Source organism: Pseudophryne corroboree, chromosome 8, assembly GCF_028390025.1.
Source record: "Pseudophryne corroboree isolate aPseCor3 chromosome 8, aPseCor3.hap2, whole genome shotgun sequence".
Lineage (NCBI taxonomy): Eukaryota > Metazoa > Chordata > Amphibia > Anura > Myobatrachidae > Pseudophryne > Pseudophryne corroboree.
In genome coordinates, this window is record NC_086451.1 from 71,790,899 (window position 1) to 71,818,627 (window position 27,729).

Consider the following 27,729-nt stretch of genomic DNA (forward strand, 5'->3'; position numbering starts at 1 on the left):
GGGAGATTGGCGGTCAGCCTTGGACTTGTAGTTCCACGCTTTAGAAGAGGGTATTTGAGTTGGAAATTAGCGGAGGAAGCTTGTGTTTCTGGATGGATTGGGGGGATGTAAAATGGGGGGGGGGTGATGAATTCAATGAGGGTGCTTAGAATAGTGTGGGGGGGGAGTTTATTATTTGGAGTTTGGTAACAAAAATTAGAGAAATGTTCTTGGGTGCGTGATCATTCAAACGTTTTGACAGGAGAGACATAGGGTCTGGAGGAGACAATAAGATAAGTGGTGAACTTCATGTGACTCTGATTAGTGTTGTGTTTGGATGTACGAGACTTGGAGTCTAGAGATAGGGGTGTAAGGGAGACATAAACATGATTTGGTTTGTTTAGTATGGGTGCGCAGGGAGGGGGGTCTAGTGTACCATGCAGGGAATGATTGACGGCAGTGGGTAAAGGCTTGGGGGAGATTGGCGGTCAGCCTTGGACTTGTAGTTCCACGCATTAGAGGAGAGTCGGGCGGCTGAAGCTATTAGCGGGGGTAGCGTCTAATCCAAGACGCTTTACGGGGTGCAGGGGGGGATGATGAGAAGACTAGAAGTGTGCGTCCAGAAATATAGGGGAGCACAGGGAGGGGGGTCTAGTGTACCATGCAGGGAATGATTGACGGCAGTGGGTAAAGGCTTGGGGGAGATTGGTGGTGAGCCTTGGACTTGTAGTTCCACGCATTAGAGGACAGTCGGGTGGCTGAAGCTATAAGCGGGAGTATCGTCTGATTCAGGAGGGATTTGGAAGGGTTGTAGGGGGGTGATGATTATAAAATCTGTTTGGTATTCTGTGGACCTTTGTGTTTGTCGATATGTCGATTATTTATGTGTCGATGTATATTTTGTCGATCTGTTTGCTGTCTGTTTGCATGTAGTCGACCTTTATGTTTGTCGATCTGTTTGCTGTCTGTTTGCATGTAGTCGACCTTTATGTTTGTCGATCTGTTTGCTGTCTGTTTGCATGTAGTCGACCTTTATGTTTGTCGATCTGTTTGCTGTCTGTTTTCATGTAGTCGACCTTTATGTTTGTCTATCTTATGGTGTGTCTGATTCACTTTATGTCTATTATTGTTGAGTCGATGTATATTTTGTCGATCTGTTTGCTGTCTGTTTTCATGTAGTCGACCTTTGTGTTTGTCGATGACTGTATTGTCGATCTATTGGTATGTAGATGTGTTTATTGTCGATGTATTGGTATATCTATATGTTTGTTGTCGATTAATTTTATGTCTATGGTGTTTGCGGTCGATGTTTTCCTTTGTCTGTGAGCATGTTGTCGATGTTATCATGTGTCTGTGTTGTGTTTGTCGATGTTGTTTTCTTGTCGGTCATGATGTTGTCTATCTATAGTTTGTGTCGATCTAATGGTTGTCGATTTTTTCTTGTTGTCGCAGTAGTTATATTCGACTTGAGGTTGTCGATCTCTTGGTTGTCGATCTTTGTTGGTTCGATAAGCCGTCCGGAGACCAATTGCAAGTGTGCTCCCAGTCTCCAGCATTACAAGTGTGTTCCCAGTCTCCAGAATTGCAAGTGTGTCCCGAGTCTCCAGCAGTGCAAGTGTGTTCCCAGTCTCCAGCATTACAAGTGTGTTCCCAGTCTCCAGCATTGCAAGTGTGTTCCCAGTTTCCAGCATTCAGAGTTCTTCAACATCGTTCACAAATCATCATACTTTTCTACATTCAGAGTTCTTCAATATCACTCTCAAACCATCATTCATTCTTTCATTCAGTGTTCTTGGCATTGTTCTCAAGCATAAAAGTTGTATGAGGAAGACCTACATCCGTCTGTCTCTACTTCGACCCAGCTACGGTTCCTCTTCCCGACAATCGGAAGACTCCCCGAGTACCCAACTCTCTTGTCCCAGGCCCGTGACAACACCCCTCCTTTGTAGTCTCACTCTCTGCCTCCGGATCCTGGCGCCACCTCTCCGTCTCCTCTCAGAGTTCCCCAGAACACACGGAACCTCAGTGACCATGTCTTCCGGGAGCAGAGAGTGAGGCTGCCAAAGCGGAGTATACTTACCTATACGCAAACGCACTCAGGCACCACCAGCGGGACTCCGGATGTGCGGCACCCTCCCTCAGCAGCTGCTAGGCTCCGCACTGCCCGCACCTCCTCCGTTGTCTGCAGTGTGTGCACCCTCACGTTGTGCTGCTTTATTCCATCTCGCATAGCAGGAGAAGCGGCCAGCACTGCTCAGCTCTCCAACAAACACCTCAGTACTCCAACAGCCAGTAAGTGAGATGGAGCAGGTGGGGGAAGCAAGGGGGGAAGGGGGGCGCAGCAATCATGTGTAGCATAAAAATGTATAGGGGGCCCCCACAAGTTTGTTGCACAGGGGCCCCCACAGCCCTTAATCCAGCCCTGCTTGCAGCCATATGTGAGCGCACATTAGTATCTTAGAATGAAGTAGCATGAAGTATATCATAACTGACACTTACTGAACAATATCTCTCATAGTAATACATGTTTGTGATCTGCCATTCCCAGTCGGAGTACGCCATTGGTTCCCAAACTTTTTTGAATCACTGCGCCCTAGAGTATCAGATTTTTAATCACGGCCACCCTAGGCCAAAGTGTCTTATTGAGATATTTAGAAAGAAATATTAATTGTGCTTATATGTCATCCTTAGGTTTAATTGTGTGGTGAGGGACAGGATTCACTTCTGTTTGTCCACACAGTTTATGATTGGCAGCCACCAGAACTAGTTTTGCCTATTACATTGACCATAAATAATTTGAATTGGTTACTATTCCCAATCGTAGTCAGCGTGGATCGTTAAGTATGAAAAAGTTCAAAAAAAGAAAAAAAAAGTGAAAAACTCATGTCGACCTTTTGACCTGTCGACCTATAGTGGTCAACCTAAACATTGTCGACCAAGGCACTGTCGATCTTCAGACCGGATCCTGAGGCAATTGTGGGTTTGGACTTCGTACATCTCAACAATTTTTGGATAGGAGCATGACAAGACAACTAATATATTATAACATATGTCAATTAGGAACTAAAAGACAAGTCTACTGATGGTACACAGAGCCAGCCCTAGGCATGGGCAAACTAGGCAAATGCCTAGGGCATTTGGAATTCATAGGGGCACAAGCAGCTTCTGCTGATTAAAATGATATGCAGCATGCCTATATTCTGTGTATGACTGCGGCTCTATCTGCATACAAAATGCATTGCTAATGTGCGGCATATGTGTAAGAGACATTATGCATAGAAGGGCATTAATAATGTGTGTCATGTGTAAGGGGCATTACTGTGTGGTATTATGTGTATTATGTGTATAAAGGCATTACTAATGTGTGGCATTATGTGTATAAGGTGTAATGCTTTGTGGTGTACGTATAGAAAGGGCACTACTGTGTGGTCTAATGTGAATAAAGAGAAATATGGTGTGGTGTAATGTGAATAAGGGGCACTACTGTGAGGAATAACGTGGTACTACTGTGTGATGTAACGTGAATAAAAGACACTATTGCATGATATAATGTGAATAAGTTATCTTGCCTAGGGCATCATATTGGTCAGGGCCAGCTCTGATGATACATCTACATATAGTTATTTCATAAGTGGATCGACTAATAATTATTCCATATTCAATTGGCATACTAATCAACGAATAATAAAACACCATTTGGATGATAACACGAGGACACCATTTTTAAACTTTATTACACAATGTTTATTTTTCATTTTCACTTTATGTATGTTAAGTCTTTTGCACTGTAATATTTCACAAAGACATAAATAAAAATCACAATTTTTTATAGAGCAATAAAGAAAAAGCGAAGTCTTAATAATTATTCCGGGAAAATGAAAGGCGCAGGGAGCAATAGACTCTACATGTATGACCATAATTACAGGGGCGACCTTTATTACATGGATGCTACATTTATTCTATATATAAACATTATATACAACAGTTATAGAGATGCCCAATACACATATAATCTAATATAATACCACTATGACAATGATAGTTGTGTGCAGGCTGCAGCCCTGGTCAGGGACAAGTAGTGTCTGTGATGTCACAATGCAGCCCTGGTCAGGGACAAGTAGTGTCTGTGATGTCACAATGCAGCCCTGGTCAGGGACAAGTAGTGTCTGTGATGTCACAATGCAGCCCTGGTCAGGGACAAGTAGTGTCTGTGATGTCACAATGCAGTCCTGGTCAGGGACTAGTGTCTATGATGTCACAGTTGTGTCATAACCTCATATCCACGTGGATGTTACTCAGACAGAGCAGTTGCTTTGCTGACATCAGTGGAGGAGGTTCATCACTGCTGTTAAGCTCATCGTTTAGTTGTTAAAGTTTATAGTTTAGTTGTTTTCATTATTTTAGTAATAAGTTTTAATATTAGTAATTAGTATTATATAAGTGTTAAGACAGGGGCCTAGCCCCTGTGCTGTGACCGGAGATGTCCGGTTTTTCATGGAAGAAGCTGTTTTCCACCATTTCCTGCAAACCGTTGGCGAACTGGATCACCTCCAAAGTGGCCTTTCACCCTCCAGAGCCAACGTACACGCTGCAGGAGACTGAGGCCTCTCAGGCCCATGACCTTCCTCCTGTATGCAAACTACACCTGTCAGAGAGTGCTAACTGGCCATACTCCCAGCAGATACTGGATGAGATGGAGACTTTCTACTGTACCACCAAGCATGGCAACAGACTGAGCTGCATGTACATCCGCTGCGCCCCTGGGAGCCGGTACACCATACTTTACTCCCATGCCAATGCTTGTGACCTAGGCGAGATGTGCAGCAGCTACTACGACCTCGGCTCAAAGATCGGATGCAATATTTTCTCGTATGATTACTCGGGCTACGGGGCGAGCAGCGGCAAGCCTAGCGAGGAGAACTTATACGCTGACATCGAGGCAGCCTGGCACGCCCTGAGGACCCGGTATGTATGGTTGGGGTATGTGGGTGTCCTGCGGCACATTTATGTATATTTACTACATAGGGAAGTGTATATGCTGTGTATTGTGCTCCTGATAGTCTGTATACTCCACTCATTACATGTACTGAGTATATAAATGTAATTGGTGTATTGGGGGTTGCCTATGTAGGTCAGTGGGTATACTATTGCTGGTACTATAGTGTATTAGCCAGAGGATGTAACCACTGTAGAAGCAGGGAGTGACATTGTCCTCTGCTCTCCTGCCTAATGTGATGCATTGCTGCTATGTGTATTGTGCTGTAAGATCCTGTTGCATCATTGGGCTCCCCGCTTCTATCTAGCAGCATAGAGGGGTTACTGCTGAAATCCCCATGGTGCAAGGATCCGGTTTGTGAGTGGGTTGTGCCCAGCCCTGATATAAGGTAAATACAGTCACAACAGGAGCACAATTTGCAGTAAGACAATGTGTACAAGCACTGGAAATATACCACAATATGTGCTTTGCTAGACTATTGTAATAAGATGTGTAGGTTACTTAGGAACTGACACCGGTTTAGGGTCTCAGACAAACATACAATATTGTTTTCCTCAGTGTACACACGTTTGTCATTAATATCCCTTTCAGACAGCCTGAGGCGTGTCGTACCCAGGAGCCTGACGAGGGAGCTCCCAGTATTTGACCCGTCTCAGGCTCCCCGGCGGGTGAAGCGGCACATGGAGATTACATGATCTCCAAGCACCGCCTGTACACTCACAGTGAACAGGTGCCAGGTCGCATCGACCCGGCTCCCGTTCACACCGCACAGTGAGCTGTGTTGCACGTGTGTTCAACCCTCTCACGAACAGGGTTGAAAAATCGGATCACTCGACCCAGTATTTCAACCCTGGCTCCTTTCAGACCGCACATGAAGAACACGGGTTATGTGCGTTCATGTGCCAATAACCCGTGGTCAGAGGTGGCGGTCTGAAAGGGTTATAACTGAAAAATATGTCCAAAAGTAGCTGTAGGTGGGTTGTTGTTTCTGCTGAGACCTGTATTGCTGCCATATTTTCCTCTCCTAACTTGCCATGTTATATTACTATTCATTCAGTCTCACAGGAAACACTAAAGCTTCCTACCACCTGATCACACATAGACCCTGCCCCATTTTGTTTCTGTGTTCCATGTTGTTAGTTACTAAGCTGGGCTGGACAAATCCCAGGGACCAGGTAAAACCACCTGTATATAACACAGTGCTGCTGGCGCCCAAAGTTTAGGGTGTTTCCTCCTGATGTGACTGGACACACCCCTACCCTAGCACCTTAGTGGTCCTAGTTGGCTGTAACTAGGTAAATGTGCATGACCTATGTAGTCCTGTTCCACGCGTACACTGTCTATCACCCATATAAGGAATCAGTGTGTTTATCTAGTTCAGGTATAACACCTTTATATAGAAGTCATTCATAAGGAACTACACTAGAAGTGATGTCATTAGATTTTATTACATTTTCCTGCTTTATCTCTACAGATATGGAGTACCGGCTGAGAAGATCATCCTGTATGGGCAGAGCATTGGGACGGCAGCTGCAGTGGACCTTGCCACCCGCTACAAATGCGCTGCAGTAATCCTGCACTCACCACTCATGTCAGGGTTACGGGTCTTTTCTCCTAACATACGGAGGACCTGCTGCTGTGACCCCTTTCCCAGGTAAGACAATGCTGTGCTTTTATACTAAGCTGTTTGTTACCTGTGGAGTTTAGTATGTGCTGGGAGTAAGCAGGCCCGGGGCAGCTCATGTATAATTCAGTCAGCCCCTAAGTATACTTTGTCAGGCAAACACCAGCTACAGTATATTGGTCCAATCTGCATGTATTGAAATGGGCTCCGGCCACTATCTGAGGACATGTGTGACATCACATAGTATAAATCAGGCTTTCCATTCTAGGCCAGGGAATAATGTGTTTCCCGCTTGTCACCAACTAGACTGCAGATACAGAAGGTCTCTGCTTACACTAATTATTACTGTTTATCTGAGCTATGGCCACATTGTCAGGACTCCGTGTCAGAGGGCTGAGAGCACAATGCTGCTGCTGTCTGAGGAAGTAAACACCAATATCTGCGCAGGGCCGTCTTAACAGCAGTGTAGGCCCCTGGGCAAAGCAATGCACTGGGGCCCCTGCCCATCGGTAGGGGTGGGGGGTGCTATCAGCGGCAGCTTTGATGTCCCTCAGGTGGTAGGGGGTGTTCTATCTTCCGCTCAGTATGTAGGACCTGGAGCAGTAATTTCTGCTGATTACTCCTTTACTTCTCAGATGGTGGGTGATGGGGCCGGAGGGAGAACACTAAACTGTAGAAATTGGCATTGAGCTGAATGAAGGGGCCCATAACATTACTTGCAGGGTGGTAGGGGGTGTTTAATACACAGGGCATGGGTGGATAGTGGAGTGGGCTTAATATATTCATCATTTTCGGGTGTGGGGGGCCAGCTTAGTTGACTGCAGATATCTTCAGTTCCTGGAAATAGATTTCTTAGCTTTCAATTGGATAAAAAACTAGGGGGTCAGAGTTCAGGAGCCATAGCAATCCATCAACGAAAATATATAACTGCATACCAGGCGTGTGAAACTGGAGCAAGTGCTGGAAGGCTGATATCCCTGGGTGAAGCAGTCAGGATCCCGGCAGTCAGAATCCCGACACCGGAATCCCGACACTCTTCTGATTGCAGACACCTGCATCCAGAATGGGTGTACCATCCCAGCGCCGGAATCCCGACAGCCAGGATGCTGAATGAACAGACATTGCGGTGCCAGAGTGATAAGCTGCGGGAGTGGTTAGGTTTAGGCTGCATTTCAGGGGCTTAGAGTTAGGCTGCGTCCCAGGGGTTAGGCTGCTTGGGAGGAAGTTAGGGTTAGGCACCCCCCTCAGAGGGTTAGGCTATAGGGGGAGGGTTAGGTTTAGGCAGCGGGGATGGGCGCTTAGGTTTATGCACCTCCAGGGGTGGTTAGAATTAGGCACTAAGGGGGGACGTTAGGGTTAGGTTGTAGATAGGAAGGGTTAGGGGGGTGGGGAGAGGGGAGAACACCCCTTTCTCACCCCTGTCAGCTTTTTAACCAGCGGAATTCCTGCACCAGTATTTCAAACACCGGGATATCATACTGATCCCATCTCTGTTTCTGGGCATAGTAGAGACAAGCTGTCAGTGTCCTGTGTCTGTGCACTTGACTCACTACTGCTGCCCCAGTGTATTATCTGACATTCCGCAAGGTGACGGTCCGCAGGAGCCGGAGTAGCAGCAGTGTGTATGAGGGCTACTTAAACACTGGACCCCAGATAAGTTACCTCTGGGACTGGGTTTTATTCCCAATATGGCATGGCCATTTATAAATGGGAAATATTGCAATATTCCTCTTGTCCTATCTGTACTCTATAATAGAAACAAGTAGTATTGTGTGTGACTTTGGCCAACAGATTGCTCTCTGCTCATTACCAACAGTAGATTAGATGTCCAACATAAGTTCTGCCACAGTATGTGACCTTCTTCTACATGGGCAGCTTTCATGTTGCACGATGCAGGTTTTGCATTGTTCCAGACTATATATTTAGTGGCCCTTTTACGGAATACATACCGTATATACTCGAGTATAAGTCGACCCGAATATAAGCCGAGGCACCTAATTCTACCACAAAAACCTGGGAAAACTTATTGACTCGAGTATAAGCCTAGGGTGGGAAATGCAGCTCTAGCCGTACACAGCCCTCAGTGCCAGATATGCCCTCATAGTGCCAGATATGCCCCCACAGTGCTGCCAGATATGCCCCCACAGTGCTGCCAGATATGCCCCCACAGTGCTGCCAGTTATGCCCCCACAGTGCTGCCAGATATGCCCCCACAGTGCTGCCAGATATGCCCCCACAGTGCTGCCAGATATGCCCCCACAGTGCTGCCAGATATGCCCCCACAGTGCTGCCAGATATGCCCCCACAGTGCTGCCAGTTATGCCCCCACAGTGCTGCCAGATATGCCCCCACAGTGCTGCCAGATATGCCCCCACAGTGCTGCCAGATATGCCCCCACAGTGCTGCCAGATATGCCCCCACAGTGCTGCCAGATATGCCCCCACAGTGCTGCCAGATATGCCCCCACAGTGCTGCCAGATATGCCCCCACAGTGCTGCCAGATATGCCCCCACAGTGCTGCCAGATACGTTCCCTCCCCAAGTGCCAGGTATGCCCCACAGTGTTGTTACTTACCCCTCCGTCGATCCCGCGCTGTCTTCTGGAGGGACACGAAGCACACAGCGTGCGCGGCTCTCCTGTGTCCCTCCTGCATCTTCGGCGGCCGCGGCGGGTCTATTATAGGAAGTGCCGGTTCGTGATCAGAGGTCACGAACGGGTATTTCCTGTAATAGAACCGCCGCTGCTGCCGCCGGAGATGCAGGAGGGACACAGGAGCGCCGCGCGCTGTGCGCTCCATGTCCCTCCTTCACACTGCTCTGCCTCTGCCTGCACTGACTCGAGTATAAGCCGAGGTGGCTTTTTCAGCACAAAAAAAAGTGCTGAAAAAGTCGGCTTATACTCGAGTATATACGGTATGTAATACCGGCTGACGGGATACCTGGCACTCGCCACAAGATCTATTCCCACTCAGGTGGTGGCGTGGACCCACGACCCGAGTGGAAATAGTAGGCTGTGGTAGGGATTCTGACTGGCGGGATGCGGCTGTCGGGATCCTCTGAACGCCAGGTTCCTGACAGCTGGTATATTAACTGCATCCCCCTTTTACATGTGTGATTGCTCCATGCTGTTTCTGTTGTATAATTCCATTGTACTTTGTCCTTTGCAGCATCAACAAAATCTCTAAGGTGACCTGTCCGGTGCTCATCATTCATGGCACAGAAGATGAGATTGTGGACTTTAGCCACGGGCTGGGATTGTATGAGCGTTGCCCAAACACAGTGAAGCCACTCTGGGTGAAAGGAGGTGGGCACAATGATTTAGACACTTTCAAGCAATATATACAGAGACTCCAGTATTTCTTCTATAAGGAGCTGCCCACATTCTGAAGCTCCCACCATCGAGCACACCACTCTCTGCAGGATATAAAGGGCCAGCACGTCAAAAATGTGACGTCACATTGACACCATAAGTTAAACACCTATAAAAGGACGTCCCTGGGAGCACTCCTGTGCCAGAGTGCAAGCTTCCAGTTGTCATCATGGAGTTTTTATATTCTCCGCGTGCTGGCGTGGGTTTCCTCCGGGTACTCCGGTTTCCTCCCACAATTCAAAAATATACCGTTGGGTTATTGTTCCCAACTAAAAATTAAACAACAATTAACCCTAATGTGTGTGTTCATGTACATTTGTTTAGGGCAGCCTAGATGGGCCAAGTGGTTCTTTTTTTTTTTTTTATGTATTTATTGGGATTTTCAAGAAAAAACATAAATAGCAAGAGATCCACAAGTATTTGCTATCAATATTAGCACCATTTCGTAAGCAACAGAAACATAAATACAAAGACAATTAGGGTCCGAGGATCAGTCAGTGTCACACGTCTTCTTTATATGGGTGGAAGTTATAAACAATGAGCATTGGGGGTAATTCAGAGATGGATGCAGATCTTGCTTCCGCATATAAGGGGGGACTGCCAGCGTTCTCACAGAACCCGTACTGCACATGTAGACCTCCAACCATCGGATTTCTACGTAAACCATTGGGTTTGCATACAAATCACAATCAGGCCCTATATTATTTGTTACTAATGCTCTGCTGCACCTATTCTAGACATCTAAACATCAGGGAATTCTGCCACTGGAAGTCGCCCATAGCAATCTATCAGATTATAGCTGTCATTTTATAGAATGTACTAGATAAGTGATAGCTAGAAACTGATTAGTTGCTATTGGCAACTTCTCCACTTGTCTTCTTTAGAAGGGTTGACACATGTGCAGTGAATCTGGAAACCCTAGATAGGCTCCCAGTTCCATTTGTTAAAAAAAATATACCGTATATACTCGAGTATAAGTCGACCCGAATATAAGCCGAGGCACCTAATTGTACCACAAAAACCTGGGAAAACGTATTGACTCGAATATAAGCCTAGGGTTGGAAATGCAGCTCTAGCCGTACACAGCCCTCATAGTGCCAGATATGCCATCACACTGCCAGATATGCCCCCACAGTGCCAGATATGCCCTCATGCTGCCAGATATGCCCCACAGTACCAGATATGCCCTCATGCTGCCAGATATGCCCCACAGTACCAGATATGCCCTCATGCTGCCAGATATGCCCCACAATGCCAGATATGCCCTCATGCTGCCAGATATGCCCCACAGTACCAGATATGCCCTCATGCTGCCAGATATGCCCCACAATGCCAGATATGCCCTCATGCTGCCAGATATGCCCCACAGTGCCAGATGTGCCAGATATGCCCTCATGCTGCCAGATATGCCCCACAGTGCCAGATGTGCCAGATATGCCCTCATGCTGCCAGATATGCCCCACAGTGCCAGATGTGCCCTCATGCTGCCAGATATGCCCCACAGTGCCAGATGTGCCCTCATGCTGCCAGATATGCCCCACAGTGCCAGATGTGCCCTCATGCTGCCAGATATGCCCCACAGTGCCAGATGTGCCCTCATGCTGCCAGATATGCCCCACAGTGCCAGATACTTACCCTCCGTCACTCCCGCGCTGTCTTCTGAAGGAGGGACACGGAGGGCACAGCGCGCGGCTCTCCTGTGTCCCTCCTGCGTCTCCAGCGGCAGCGGCGTGTGTGTGTTAAAGGAAGTGCCGGTTCGTGCACTTCCTTTAACACACACACGCCGCTGCCGCCGGAGACGCAGGAGGGACACAGGAGAGCCGCGCGCTGTGCCCTCCGTGTCCCTCCTAAATACTGACTCGAGTATAAGCCGAAGGGGCTTTTTCAGCACAAAGAAAAGTGCTGAAAAAGTCGGCTTATACTCGAGTATATACGGTATACAGGTTGAGTATCCCTTATCCAAAATGCTTGGGACCAGAAGTATTTTGGATATCGGATTTTTCTGTATTTTGGAATAATTGCATACCATAATGAGATATCATGGCGATGGTACCCAAGTCTAAGCACAGAATGCATTTATGTTTCATATATACCTTCTACACACAGCCTGAAGGTCATTTTAGCCAATATTTTGAATAACTTTGTGCATTAAACAAAATGTGTGTACATTCACACAATTCATTTATGTTTCATATACACCTTGGTGGTCATTCCGAGTTGATCGCTCGTTATTTTTTTTTCGCAATGGAGCGATTAGTCGCTAATGCGCATGCGCAATGTCCGCAGTGCGACTGCGCCAAGTAAATTTGCTATTAAGTTAGGTATTTTACTCATGGCATCACAAGGTTTTTTCTTCGTTCTGGTGATCGTAGTGTGATTGACAGGAAGTGAGTGTTTCTGGGCGGAAACTGTCCGTTTTATGGGTGTGTGCGAAAAAACGCTGCCGTTTCTGGGAAAAACGCGGGAGTGGCTGGAGAAACGGGGGAGTGTCTGGGCGAACGCTGGGTGTGTTTGTGACATCAAACCAGGAACGAAACTGACTGAACTGATCGCAGATGCCGAGTAAGTCTGGAGCTACTCAGAAACTGCTAAGAAGTGTCTATTCGCAAATCTGCTAATCTTTCGTTCGCAAATCTACTATGCTAAGATTCACTCCCTGTAGGTGGCGGCTTAGCGTGTGCAAAGCTGCTAAAAGCAGCTTGCGAGCGAACAACTCGGAATGAGGGCCCTTATACACACAGCCTGAAGGTCATTTAATACAATATTTTTAATAACTTTGTGTATTAAACAAAGTTTGTGTACATTGAGCCATCAGAAAACAAAGGTTTCACTATCTCACTCTCACTCAAAAAAATTCCGTATTTCGGAATATTTGGATATGGGATACTCAACCTGTATAAAAATAAAACGAAGTGAAAAAGGGCCAATGTTTAAAATTAGTTTAATACGGAGAAAATTATTATTATTATTCTTTTGACTAAGAAAGCATTTTTCTTGTGCCCCGGTGCTGCTATCTGTCATCCTGGCATGGCATAGCACTGGTACTTGTACCGCCACTGTCCCCATTAAACAGAGGTCACTGCCTTCTCCAGAGAGCCCCAGGTATGGGTACCTCCAGCCGGGAGGCTATAAATGATAGGAAGAAATACTAGCTCTGTTGAAAACTCCTATTGTCAATGGATATGGGGCTTTTCTAGCTTTTCCAAATAGAGTCCAAAGGCCAATGTCAGGAAACCACTGATGGAAAACCATTGATGGTTTCAACCATCTACAGTATATAGGAATCAGTACTATGGGACATGGGACTACAGCAGGCCAATAAGGAAAGCAGAGCTTAGCCATGTGCATCAGGGGTGGAGCTATGCGCTGCACGCCATGCAATGGGGAAAAAAACACTGCACTGTTCATTCCATCAATAGCAGAAATGCAACCGATTTCTGCCATCGATGGGAACACCATCGGCCATCGATAGAAACCATCCCAAATGGATATAACATATACAGTAGCAGGGACATGCAGTCAGGGGAGGCAGGAGAGGCAGTGCCTCCCCTGTCATTAATGATTAAAATAATACAAAGAAGATACTTGTGACACATATTCCGTGTCATAAGTATCTTCTTTATATTAATCTAATCATTATTACTGTGTTAATGTGTTCGGGAGGCACCGATCGTGGTGCCTCCCATTGTGAATGAGAAAGGTGTGGGAGGATGGGGGCGAACGCGGGTGAGGCCAAGCCATGGGCATTAAAAGCCTATTGAAAATACATAGGAAAGCGGCACCATTAGAAGTGCCGCTTTCATACAGGGACGTGCTTTCAACTCATGAAGGCACGTCCCTGTCAGTGAGGCCACAGTGATTGGCCAGCGGATCCGTCAGTGGCAGCGGGATGCGGCAGAAGTGCGGGCGGTGGGACGCGGCGGAGGTGCGGGTGGCGGTGGCGGCAGAGGTGAGAGTATTGCCTGCCATGCTGCAGAGTTTGGCAGCAGAGCGGTACCAATTTCAAAAATGGTGCCTCAGCGTAATTTCTGAAATTCAAGATGGACGCCGCGAGCCAATCACGGCTCGCTGCGTCATCACCCCACCCCCTCTGGCTGACTTATATGTCAGCGCGAGGCAGCAGTTTCAGTCCGAAGGTGGATGAGGAGCAGTGAAGAGCTCCTGAAGAAAGAAGACGCCCACCAGGTGAAGACGCCAAAAGCCCTGGGGTGGCGGCAGCCATGCAAAAGAGCTTAAAGGCCGCCCCCTCCCAGGTGAAGATGCCGCCGGAAGCCCTGAGAAAGCAGCGGCCTCCCATGTGAAGACGCCGGAAGCCCTGGGAAGGCGATGGCCATGCAAAAGAGCTTAAAGGCCACCGCCTCCCAGGTGAAACCCTGACTAATAAAACTTTTTTTCTTTAAGACTGTGTGGTGTTTTATTTTAATATTTTCTTTACAGGTGGACTACAGGTGCAAGCGGGCCCTTTATGTCTGGGCATACTGGCACTTCTGGTTCTCCAAGTGCCAGCATTCTGGGGCAGGCTTGCTGGGACCTGTAGGCCACCTGTAAAGAACAATATGAACAGCGAATGAACCCCGCACCCACCGCCACCAGGGGCGTGGGGCATAGCACTGGGCTATCAGCCCAGTGCTGGTTATTGGTCAGGAGGGGGGACCCTATTTTTATTTTTTGGGGTCCCCACTTTCCGAGGAATTCCAGCCCTGGGCTGACTAGCTTGGGGGGCAGATTAATGTTATGGCATGAGGACCCCAAACTGAGTGTATCCCCTGCTATGGCATTATCCCTCCTGGCTGGTTCTGCCTGATGCTGGTTTCAGTGATGTGTGTGGGTACTACACTTTTTCCCCACCTACTCTATGGGGGGGGGGGGGAGGGGGGGTTAGCTGCCAGTGTCTCCCTAGCCACTAACCTCACCGCACATCACTGTACAGTAGTATGTGCAGCTGGTTACTAGGGCCGTAACTAAGTATGTGCCAGCATTGCCTGACACAAAGTGCATGTGCACTGTGTGCGCAGGACCACTGCCAACACCTGCAGGTCCGCGCTACTTTGTGTGTCCAGAAGTTACAGTAACTGCAGCAGAGCCTGTCAGCGGCAGATCAGGACGCCGGGTGAGTTTGCCGTTTGTCCGTTCCTGTGCCTCATCTGCCAGGCCAGGTATCGGTGCTTGCTGTATCGTGTTTTCCCTCAAAGGGGGAGTGGCCACGGGGATCTGTGAGTAGGCCACGCCCCCTGACTTTGCCTGTTTGGTATGTCTGTGTCCCACTCGGCTCTCCTGGAGGTAACACAGTGGGAACAGGGGAGGGTGGGGAGAGTGAGTAAGTGTGTGTGGATTGGGGGAACAGACTGTGTGTGTAGCGGACAGACTGTGCGTGTGTAGGGGACAGGCTGTGTGTAGGGACAGGCTGTGTGTGTAGTGACTGGAGGGGACAAGTTGTATGTGAGTGTAGGGAGTGGGACTGGGGGAATAAGCTGTGTGTGTGCATTTAGGGGACAGGTTGTGTGTGTGTAGGGACTGGGAGAACAGGCTGTGTGTGTGGTGATTTGGAAGGGGCTTTATAGGTGGCGTTGGAGTGTAGTCACAGCGGGGAGGGCCGCTGCTGCCCCCTGGTCAGGTCCCACCTCCATCAGCAAACCCCGCCTCCATCTGGGATTGTTACGGTGGTTTCCCAAGCTGGTTTTCCATCCCAATCCGCCCCTGCCAACAGCGCCCAGGGTAAGGGCGCTGTTGGCAGCACTTGTCAATTATAAATGATCTAATTAATTTCAGTTACATCTTCCCCTCCTTCCAGCATCTCCTGACTGCCCCTGTCTCCCACCCCCACCTTTTTGTCACAAATGCCTATACAGCATTCATGGAATTGACTTGCTAGCTCTTTGTTGTTCAGTTACACTGTCCTTTATTACATTTGGGATGCTGATGTGCCCAGGGTTCAAACCCATTGCCTATGACATTGCAGTTGGACACCTTATTCATTGAGCTATTTGCCCTTGCATAGAAAGCTAGAGAATTCCAAGCTGGAGCGTTTTAACTATTTGAAGCTTACCTTGTACTTTGTGAAGGGGTGATCAGCGTTACAGCTGGGCAGATCTATGCAGTGTGTGGCTGCAAGGGACTGGATGTGTGGCTGCACACTGCATGGATCTGCTTGATAATACAAATGTGTGTGTGTATATATATATATATATATATATATATATATGATGGTAGTGATGAACCGGCACTCTGTCTTCAATGGTATTTCGTACCTGGGTGCCTTCTGTAGACAACTGTGTACAGCAGTGGAAGAATCAGCAGTACTCCAAGGATATTTCAAGCAGGTATATTGTATTAATTATCAAAGTACAATTAAGTCCACGACTGTATCCACCAACGTTTCAGGGCATAGTGTACCCTTTTGTCAAGGTGGCAGTCGGACCATCAGAGTATCACAATAAACAAAGGTCAAACTTTTCAGCAAATTCTGATGTTGTTTGACATGTTACACAATCCCCTTTCCAATTGAAAAAACTGACTCAGATTCAAGATATATATATATATATATATATATATCTATCTATCTATCAGTGACGTGCGGTGGGGCGAGGCAGGTTTTATATATATATGTATATATATATATATATATATATATATGGGGGCATCATAGCATAGGCTTTCTCTGGGGTCAATTTTGTCATGCCTCTTTCCCGCGAGGTATGCACCTTATGTCTCTATTGGAAAAATGTGTGTAGGTCCATTGGGTGAGGTCAAAGGAGGATGTGAGGGTGAGTGGCTTGGAAGCAGCAGCTTTAATGGTATTCTAGTAGGGTATTGGAATGACCCAGCAGAAGCGAGGGAAAGTCGGAGGACAGGAAGTGGGAAAACCAGGCTGCCGAGGTCCGGGTTCGATCCCCGGTCAGGGATTGCTCCTTACTACTTAATTTCACTGATTCCCACAGACTAGCCAAATATACACATAATCCTCCAGTTATCTGTACAGACTTCACATACATGCGGGCAGTGGCGGATTTAGGGGGGGGGGCACCAAGGCACGTGCCCCCCCTGTCATTTTTAGTGCAGACTGACATGCGGACGAGCGTCCGCATGTCAGTCTGCGGTCTCGTTTCGTCCCCTGCTGTTAGGAGGGACACGGAGGGCACAGTGCGCGCCTCTCCTGTGTCCCTCCTGGGTCTCCGGCGGCCGCGGGTCTCATAAAGGAAGTGCCGTTCGTGAGCACTACCTTTATTACAGTGACCCGCGGCCGCCGGAGACACAGGAGGGACACAGGGAGGCGTGCACTGTGCCCTCCGTGTCCCTCCTAACAGCAGGGGACGAAACGAGACCGCAGACTGACATGCGGACGCAGGGGAGCGGGGGGAGCAGCGGCGGCGGCGGAGGAAGGGGGGGGACGGGGGACGCACGCACTGGGGGGGAATATCTGGCACTGGGCGCATATTTGGCAGGGAGGGGGGGGGGAATATCTGGCACTGGGGACATATATGGCACTGGGGGGAATATCTGGCACTGGGGGCATATCTGGCACTGGGGGGGTATCTGGCACTGGGGGCATATGTGGCACTGGGGGGGATATCTGGCACTGGGGGGAATATCTGGCACTGGGGGCATATGTGGCACTGGGGGGGGAATATCTGGCACTGGGGCATATGTGGCACTGGGGGCATATATAGCACTGGGGGGGGCGATATCTGGCACTGGGGGCATATGTGGCACTGTCGGGGAATATCTGGCACTGGGGGTATATGTGTACCTGGCACATGGGGGGGGCTATATTTGGCACTGGGGGCATGTGAGTACCTGGCACCGTGGGGGAATATCTGGCACTGGGGACATATGTGGCACTGGGAGCACAGCCCTAGCAACAAGGACTACCTCCTAGCAACGAGCATGACACCCAGTGCATGAAACCCCTGGCAATGAGCATGACACCCAGTGCATGAAACCCCTGGCAACGAGCATGACACCCAGTGCATGAAACCCCTGGCAACGAGCATGACACCCTGAGCATGAAAACCCCTGGCACCGTGCATGGAACCAAGAGCATGAAACCCCTGGCAACGAGCATGACACCCAGTGCATGAAACCCCTGACAACGAGCAGGTATTTGAAAAGTAATTAGAAGCCTTACTGTAGGACTTAATGTGTAATGGGCATTACGGTGTGTGGCATAATGTATCACGGACATTGCGGTGTGTGTCATAATGTGTCACAGGCATTACGGTGTATGGTATACTATATCGCTGGCATTGTGATATGTGGTATAATGTCTCAGGGTCATTGCAGTGTGTGGCATAATGTATCACGGACATTGCGGTGTGTGTCATAATGTGTCAGGCATTACGGTGTGTGGTATACTATATCACGGGCATTGTGGTATGTGGTATGTCTCAGGGTCATTGCAGTGTGGCATAATACATAACGGGCATTGCGGTGTGGGGCATAGGGTATAACGGGCATTGCGGTATGTGTCACAGGCATTACGGTGTATGGTATACTATATCACGGGCATTGTGGTATAATGTCTCAAGGTCATTGCGGTGTGTGGCATAATGTGTCACAGGCATTGTATGTGCTATAATGTATCGGGCATTGCAGTGTGTGGTATAATGTATCACGGACATTGCAGTGTGTGTCATACTGTGTCACAGACATTGTATGTGCTATAATGTATCAGGGGCATTGTAGTGTATAACGGGCATTGCGATTCCTGTCATAATGTGTCACAGGCATTACGGTGTGTGGCATAATGTGTCGGGGGCATTATGGTGTGTGGCATATTGTGTCATGTGCATTATTGTGTGTGGAATAATGTCTAAGGGCCATTGCAGTATGTGGAATAATGTATACTGGGCATTACTATAAGGAGGAAAAATGACAAATAATGTAAGGGGCATGAATCAGGATTATTTTTCTTTCCTGTGGTGGCCAACGTCTGGGCGTGCAGGTTGCAAAACTGGGGTATAAGGTAGTCTTTTCCTGCAATACCACGCCCATTCAAACGAAGCCACGCCCATTCCAACCAAGCCACGTCCCTTATGGTGCCCCCCCCTGTAATTTTTTTCTGGATCCGCCCCTGCATGCGGGGTTCACAAAAACCACAGTCATGACATATGGGTCCTGCGCATGCACAGGTCACCCATCAGACTTGTACGCAAATCATTGAGTTTGCATTTAACTCTAAAATCAGGCCCTTAGTGCACAGAAATATATTTGGATCTTTGCCTGTATTCAGCGTTTTAAGCTCCCAATCACCAGGACTTTTCCACACCCTATTTGATAGCATTCGCATTGATCACAACTGTGCCTCTGGGCCTAATTCATGTTTGTACGCTAATGCAATTGCGATTTTTCCAGTCTACAGAACTGCTGATGTTTCCAAGTGAAGCTGCCACCCAGAAATGAAATGAGCCGCACACAGGAGCCATCGCAAACCCAGTCGCAACTGTGTACACATTCGCAACCTACACGCAACAACGGGGAACATTGACTGCTCGATTAGGTCTATGGGTACGCAGACTGGCCGGAGCAGGATGTATAGTGGAAAGTACAACACAACCAATCCTGTGTTGCGGTGCTGTACTGTGATATCATATGCTCGCTTACCTCGTGCCCAATTGTGGATTACCGTGGGTATGCCTGTGGTATCCAATTTTTTAAAATAGTTGCAGAGTTTTCATGTCTGAAAACCCTGCGACACGTGAAAACTGAAAACTTTAAAAATATATAGTCACCACTCCGGTGCTCTCCGGTGATCTCTGCGGCTCCTGGTGGTCTCCCCTCCAACTTCCAACTGGGGAAGGGGCTGCTGGGAGTCCCAGGGGTTGCTGGGAGACTCCGGGGATGCTGGAAGGGCTACTGAGACATGTACTTCTCCCAGTGGCCAGTTCCGGGGGTTTACAATTACACGGGGGGTCACACACACATTACACACACATATACACACATTACACACACTCGCAGACACTCATACACCCTCACAAACACTGAATGCTCACCGCAGCAGCAGAAGACTCGGCTAGTGAAGCTGGATGGGGTGAATAGTTACAGCCTAATTAAGGTAATTGGAGATTTCCAGTTGCTTAAGTAGATGGGGCGCTGGGGTGCTGGCAATGATTTTTCCTAAAAAACTTGCTCTGGGGGTGCGAGAAAAAATATGCAGTCCCATTTTCAGTCCCCTGATTGAAGAACAGAACTTTGAGGCTGCGGGAAAAACCTGCACTGCGGGGTTTTTTACATTTCCCATCCGTAATTGAATCTAACCCTCTGTGTGGCCTAACAGTCACTCTCACATCCGCTGTGCACCCTATTGTCACTGCCATCCCAATAGGCCACATTCATCAACAACTTATTTGTTCTAATGTTATTCTTGTTATAATTATTGAGGTAGATCTATCACCACAGTGACAGCAGCGGATAGTGGCAAAACAGGGCATACACATAATAAGGACATGACAAAGTGACTAGCTATGGTACTTACGTAAGGACACAGTGTACAGAGGACCCAGCTATGGGGGAACTTATACCATACTTACCTTCACTCCTGGAAGATGCGGAAGATTCCTGATTTTTCTGGTAGTCCATCTGGACCCCCGGAAGAGTGGATGGACCGCCCACTTCTTAGTGATGGGAAGATAATACTTGGAATTGTGGGTATGTAGGGAGAGGGTAGGGATAAATGTTCATTAATCATGTCATTTTAGCCCTTCCCCACAGAACGCGATTTATGCCATTTTGCCATGATGGGGATGGGGGCTAATGACGTGGAGATTCTTCGGGCTTCTCCAGGAGAGGAGAAACATAAAGTCGGCAAGTATAGCTTTTACCCTAAAAGGGGGAATGAGCAAAGACCTGAGGAGTGAGTGTGTATAGAGAGGGGACTGTGACAGCAACAATGATGTACCAGTGTGAGCAAGGCCAGTGCCTTTACAAAGGGACAGCACTTTGCAAAAAAGGGTGTGGTCTCACAAGTAAGGGGTGTGGTCACACAATAGTACAGTTTCAAATGATGCCTCACAGTAGCACAATCTTATTGTCATTACACCGCACATAGTGCCCCTGATTCATATTACACCACATAGTAGTGTCCCTTATTCACTATACGTTACACAGTAGTGCCCCTTATTCACGTTATACTACACAGTAGTGCCTCTTATACACAATGTCTACAGTAGTAGTGTCCCATATACACATAATGCCCACAGTAGTAGTGCGCCTTACACATACTGCCCACAATAGAAGTACCCCATATACACATAATTCACAATAGTAGAAGGGCCACGCACTTATACACAGAATGCCCACAGTAGTTGCGCCACTTATACACATAATGCCTACAGTAGTAGTGCTGCTTATATGCATAATGCCCACAGTAGTAGAGCTGCTTATATGCATAATGCCCACAGTAGTAGCACCCCTTACACATGATGCCCACAGTAATGCCGCATATAGAATATGTTACTCAAACACAGCAGGGTTGGAACCAAAAGAAAATGAAAGGGGTGCACCATGACAGAGGAAGGGGGGAGATTAGTGTTACTAGGTTCCAGAAAAGAGGCATGGTCTCACTACAAGGGGCATGGCAGGAGGACATACACAGGGTGACAGAGGGACATACACAGGGTGACATCCACCATTCATCACATGGTACCAGCTACTCTTTCTTCTCAGCGTCGCACTCTGCTATGGCACACTAAGGAAAGATCATCATAAACTCTCCTGAAAAGAACATCACTGGCAGAAGTGTCAGGGAGAAGGAAAATGGTGCTATAAGAGGGGTCTGAAAACTAGGCACAGGTAGCAGCTATCCCCAATAAGGGGCTCTGTACTACTTCAATGTGATACAGACCAGAAATGAATGGGTAGTGGTTCATGAATCACAAATAAAATAGCAATTTATGAATCTATTGCAAAGATTAAAAATCAGTGGCTGGGATGTAATGGGAGCCAATAACGGCAAAATACCCCTTGTCTGCGGCTATTGCTATGAACATCGGGCATTTTGCAAAGTAGGTTAATGTAATAGGTAAATAGCACCACCAAGCGGGTTTTTCGGACGCTTTTGGCTCTAAAGTAGAGAGTCCAATAAAAAATTGGATCCAGATGTTTTGCTCGTGTTAAGTTTACAACTCAGCCAATGTAACCAAGGCCCTCATTCCGAGTTGTTTGCTCGTTGCCGATTTTCGCAATGGAGCGATTAAGGCAAAAATCCGCATGCGCATGGTACGCAGCGCGTATGCGCTAAGTATTTTAGCATAACACTTAGTAGATTTACTCATGTCCGAACAAAGAATTTTCATCGTTGAAGTGATCGCAGTGTGATTGACAGGAAGTGGGTGTTTCTGGGCGGAAACTGACCGTTTTCTGGGAGTGTGCGGAAAAACGCAGGCGTGCCAGGATAAAACGCAGGAGTGGCTGGGGAAACGGGGGAGTGGCTGGCGGAACGCAGGGCGTGTTTGTGGCGTCAAACCAGGAACGAAACGGGCTGAGCTGATCGCAGTGTAGGAGTAAGTCTCGAGCTACTCAGAAACTGCTAAGAATTATTTATTCGCAATTCTGCTACTCCCAGAGGGCGGCGGACCTAGCGCGTGCAATGCTGCTAAAAGCAGCTAGCGAGCGAACAATTCGGAATGAGGGCCCAAGTCCGATATTGCAAGTCGGACACAAAACAGCTCTGAAACTCTCAAAGAATTTAGAGGTGTTTGTTATGAGACTGTTAGAAATCAATTCTAAGGGGTCTATTCATGAAACAGTGAAAAGAATGGAGAAGTGAGCCAGTGGAGAAGTTGCCCATGGCAACCAATTAGCACTGATGTAACATTTATCAAGTATATTCTATAAAATCATAAGTAGCAGCTGATTGGTTGCCATGGGCAACTTCTCCACTGGCTCACTTCTCCACTCTTTTCACTGCTTTTAATACTTAAAAAAAAAAAAAATAATTATTTGATCGGTAAAAATGCTCCACATACTGTACATGTCATTTTTACATTATTTTGCCCAGGAAATGTGCAATAGAGTCATATAAATGTACTAAGTCGCACAAGCAGTTCCAGCTGCATTCAATGATACGTGACATGCCTATATTCTGTGTATCATTTCCAAATACTCCACGTACTGTACTTGTTTTTTTGTTTGTTTTTTAAACACAAATGCTTCATAGATCGTAAACGAAGCGCTGTGAATAGGATGTACAAGCAGCACCTGCTGTTTAAAATGATAAGCATCGTGTCTATATTCTGCGTGTAATAGCAACTGTATTTGCATACAAAATGTTATGCTACAATGTATTCCAGCCATACACTGTAACATAATTAGATACAGTCGCAATTACACACTGAATATAGCCATGACGCGTGTCATTTAAATCAGTATAAACTGCTTGTGATTGTTGGAGGACTGGGGATTATTTAGGGGGTGTGCTGCTTTAATCATGGGACTTTTGGGGGACAATGGGTGACTTTCTCTTACACTGTGGTCCTCCTATACTAAAAGACACATTTCGGTTTGTTCGTAAATATCGGACGTTTCTAGTCTAAATACCGCAACACCTTGGATCCGAGATGTTGAAGACAGGAAATATATGCACGCCATTACATTGCCCCAGTTCCGTAAAACAGACGCACATTTGTAATGTCCCATGTGATGCGTTAATTTCCCGGGTGGTATTATTGGTTCCCATTACATCCTGGCCAGTATCTCTACTGATTCAGTCATAAATTACTGTCACAACGTGGCTTATTAATTATATATGCATATGCACAGAAATAGCTTGCACATGCTGGGTATAAATACAATTAGGAGATAAGAAGAAATAATTGTGTTATTTATATAGCACTTTTCTCCCAATAGGACACGTGCATTTCAAAAACACAAGAAACAAACTAAGCGTAACAGAAAAGAGATCGAAGCATTTGGGACTGTTGGGACAATAGTGAAATGTGTGAGGAAACAGGAAAGTCTTGAGTCTGTCTCTGAAGAATTAGAAAGTAAGGGGCCTCTTGCACTGTGCGAGAAAGTGAGTTCCATAGAGTCGGAGCCGCAATGCTGAAAGCTCCACCCCCAAATGAAGATTCTAGGTGGTTCTTCATCTACAGATCGCAGTAAGTGAGCAGGGCAGTAAGGAATCAGTAGGTACCTTGGAGCCTGGCTATGTATATATACTATGTGTGTGTACAGGGGCGTAGCCAGAACTTTGTGGGCCCCATAGCAACATATTGAAGGGGCCCCCGCCCCAATGCTTCTAGAGAGACACTTCTCTGCAGTTGTTAATTTTATGCCCCATAATAGTGCCCTAGTTCATTTTCTGAACCATAGTAGAGCCTTATTAAATGTTATGCCCCCATATTAGTGCCCTAGTTTCCTTTATGAATTGTAGTAGTGATTAAGTTCACCCTATGTCACATTTCAGAGCTGCCAGTACACATTATGCTGCACAGTACCCCCAATTCACATTATGATATATAGTGCTCCCCGTTCATATTGTGCCTCATTACAGTGCCCCAGTTCATATGCCCTCCAGCTCATTTTATACCACACTACAATCAGCAGGTTCAGGGGCATGGGCAAACGCAGGGGGGGTTTCCCGTTGCCCAGAAACCCCCCTACTCTTAGCAAGTGGTTCAAATTATGGCAATAGCAATGGTATATAATATGATGACTAGAGCTGCCGCCATATCATGCAGTGTAAGGGACAGAGCAGAGCTGCTGCACATGCCCAGTGGTAGCAGCTTCTTCTACCAAGTTTGCTGCATGTGAGTCCTGGATCAGTGCACTGGACCAGAGCGTAGCTATCAGGAAGAAGAGAGAGGGGCCTTACCATGTGGTGGGAGAATGTGTGCTTAGAAAGTGCAGCACTAGTTCTATTATATTTATGTCTTTTTTATTTTTTATAGTATATTTAACCTTTTCCTGACCACTTATTTATATTATTTAAATATGTTTGATACAGCCTATACTATAGAGTTAAATATTACTACTGTATTCCATATTCCGTAGAGTGGGGGACTGTGGATTGCATTTGGAAACCTCCCTCTCAAAATCCTGCGTTTGCCACTGAGGGGCATACCTGGATATATTGCAGGACCTAGGAAAAAGTTTGAAAGGAACCCTACGTACCACCCAATGGCGAAAAACGTATATAACACATGTAACTTGACAGGGAAGGTGGCCCCTCTCAGCTCTGGGCCCCATAGCAGCTGCACTCACTGCACCTATGGTAGCTCCACCCTTGTGTGTGTGTACTAAAACAATGGGCCTAATTCAGACCTGATTGTAGATGTGCAAAAAACCGCACATCTACGATCAAAATCTTGGGCATGCGGGGGAACGCCCTGCACCTGGCAAGTCCACCCTGCATGCCAGGCCCTAACCCCCCTCCCCCCTCAGAGGTGCAAAAGCATTGAATGGCGGTGATGCTTTCGCACCTGCCAAGTATCTCCTTGCCTACATAACCTAGCTACCCGCCATGTTTTTGGCCACAGAAGCTGCTTGTGACGTCACGCAGAGGCCGCGGCCCGCCCCGCAAGCGATCTGGACATGCCTGTGTTCTCCGGACAGCACCCTAAAAACGCCGCCGCAACACTGAAGACACGCCCCGCGACCGCCTCTATCTGTCAATCAGGCAGAGGCGATCGAACCAGTGAGATGCCTTCGCATCTCACTGTGCGCGCTCAAGCAGTGCGGCTGCAGCGCATGCGCACACGGCACAGGGCTTCGGCCTGCGATTGCTGCCGCTGCAGCGACCAGGTCTGAATTAAGCCCAATATTCCTAGTGAAGTGTCAAACTAAAAGTGTACATCAAATGCCCCAAAAATCCAAAATTGGAGTGTCAGTTGTGTGCACAGGACAATCCACACGTAAGGGACGGCAAAGTTCATCAGAATTCAAACCAAGCGCTCTCACAGCTTCTGAGAAACAGATTAGACAAGGGCACCTCCTTGGACAGTAACAGGTGGAAACACCGAGTTGTGCATAATATATATATATATATATATATATATATATATATATATATATATAAAATTAACCTGTACCACAAATATGGGAAATATGAGTTTATCTGATATTCAATATGACTTCACAAGTATTCCCAATAACTGGAATTTCTGCATTGTTATGTACGTCTCTATAATATAAACTGAATGGTGATGGAGGTATGTGTGGGGGCCCTCCAGTGTATGGGGGCCCGGTGGGTCCACCCCAGTTGCCCTGTTGGTAATCCGGCACTGCAGGCAGGCAATATCTAGTAGCAAGTTAAAGTCTCTCGCCAGTTCAGATGGCTTCAGGGTAATCTCCCTCGGACATATGTAACTGCAGCTATTTATAAATCCAGTAGACAAGAGCAGTGTTGGATTGGGGCATAAAGGGCCCACCAGAGGAATGCAGGTTTAGAGGTCCATTCTTATGGGTGTGGCCAGCACGCATAGAGGCTTGGCTAACAGTGTTCTGGGTCTCTTAATAAATAAATATACAGTATATAGTAAATACTGCTAGTATATGCATGATGGGTGTGGTATGTTAGGTAGATTAGACTTAGGTCGACCACTATTGGTCGACAGTAAGTAGGTCAACATGGTTTCTAGGTTGACAGGGACTCTAGGTCGATATGTACTAGGTCGACATGAGAAGAGGTCGACATGAGGGGTTTTTTTTTTTACTTTTTTGGGTGTCATTTTCTCCATACAGTGAGCGGGAACCCCAATTAGTGCACTGTGTCCCCTCACATGGCTCGCTTTGCTCACCATGCTTCGGGCAAGGTTACTGTTCCCAATCATAGTCCATGTGGATTGTAAAGTATGAAAAAGTTAAAAAAATTGGATTTTTTTTTTTAAAAAACTCAGGTTGACCTTTTGTCATGTCGGCATACTCCCATGTCGACCTAGAAAACATGTCGACCTACTTACTGTCGACCAATAGTGGTCAACCTAGACAGTGTCGACCTACTTACTGTCGACCTAAAAACCGGATTCCATGCATGATAATGTGCCAGATTAATAACAGCAATGCACTGTAGACAATAAACCATAGTCCTGTGCAGTATACTGTAACATATGTATAATTCAAGTACACAATCTGTGACTTGGGGCCCACCGGGGGTTCACCCTATGCCCCTGTGGGCCAGTCCAACCCAGGACAAGAGGTTAAAATAAGATTTTAAACCTACCGGTAAATCTCTTTCTCGTAGTCCGTAGAGGATGCTGGGGACTCCGTAAGGACCATGGGATAGACGGGCTCCGCAGGAGACATGGGCACTTTAAGAAAGACTTTAGATCTGGTGTGCACTGGCTCCTCCCTCTATGCCCCTCCTCCAGACCTCAGTTAGAGAAACTGTGCCCAGAGGAGACGGACAGTACGAGGAAAGGATTTTTGTTAATCCAAGGGCAAGATTCATACCAGCCACACCAATCACACCGTATAACTTGTGATATACTATCCAGTTAACAGTATGAAAACGACATAGCATCAGTCCAAGACCGATGAGACTATAACATAACCCTTATTTAAGCAATAACTATATACAAGTCTTGCAGAAGTAGTCCGCACTTGGGACGGGTGCCCAGCATCCTCTACGGACTACGAGAAAGAGATTTACAGGTAGGTTTAAAATCTTATTTTCTCTTACGTCCTAGAGGATGCTGGGGACTCCGTAAGGACCATGGGGATTGTACCAAAGCTCCCAAATGGGCGGGAGAGTGCGGATGACTCTGCAGCACTGAATGAGCAAACAGGAGGTCCTCCTCAGCCAGGGTATCAAACTTATAGAACT

The 27,729-nt window shown here is 47.1% G+C and overlaps 1 protein-coding gene across 1 annotated transcript; it reads left to right on the forward strand.

Moving 5' to 3' along the window:
* The first annotated feature begins 4,313 nt into the window (after positions 1 to 4,313).
* LOC134947498 (alpha/beta hydrolase domain-containing protein 17C-like) lies at positions 4,314 to 10,255 on the forward strand. Its single transcript, XM_063935565.1, has 3 exons — positions 4,314 to 4,944; positions 6,450 to 6,629; positions 9,766 to 10,255. The coding sequence occupies exons 1-3, from the start codon at positions 4,460 to 4,462 to the stop codon at positions 9,983 to 9,985; spliced, it is 885 nt and encodes a 294-aa protein (XP_063791635.1). The 5' UTR covers positions 4,314 to 4,459; the 3' UTR covers positions 9,986 to 10,255.
* Positions 10,256 to 27,729: the final 17,474 nt, after the last annotated feature.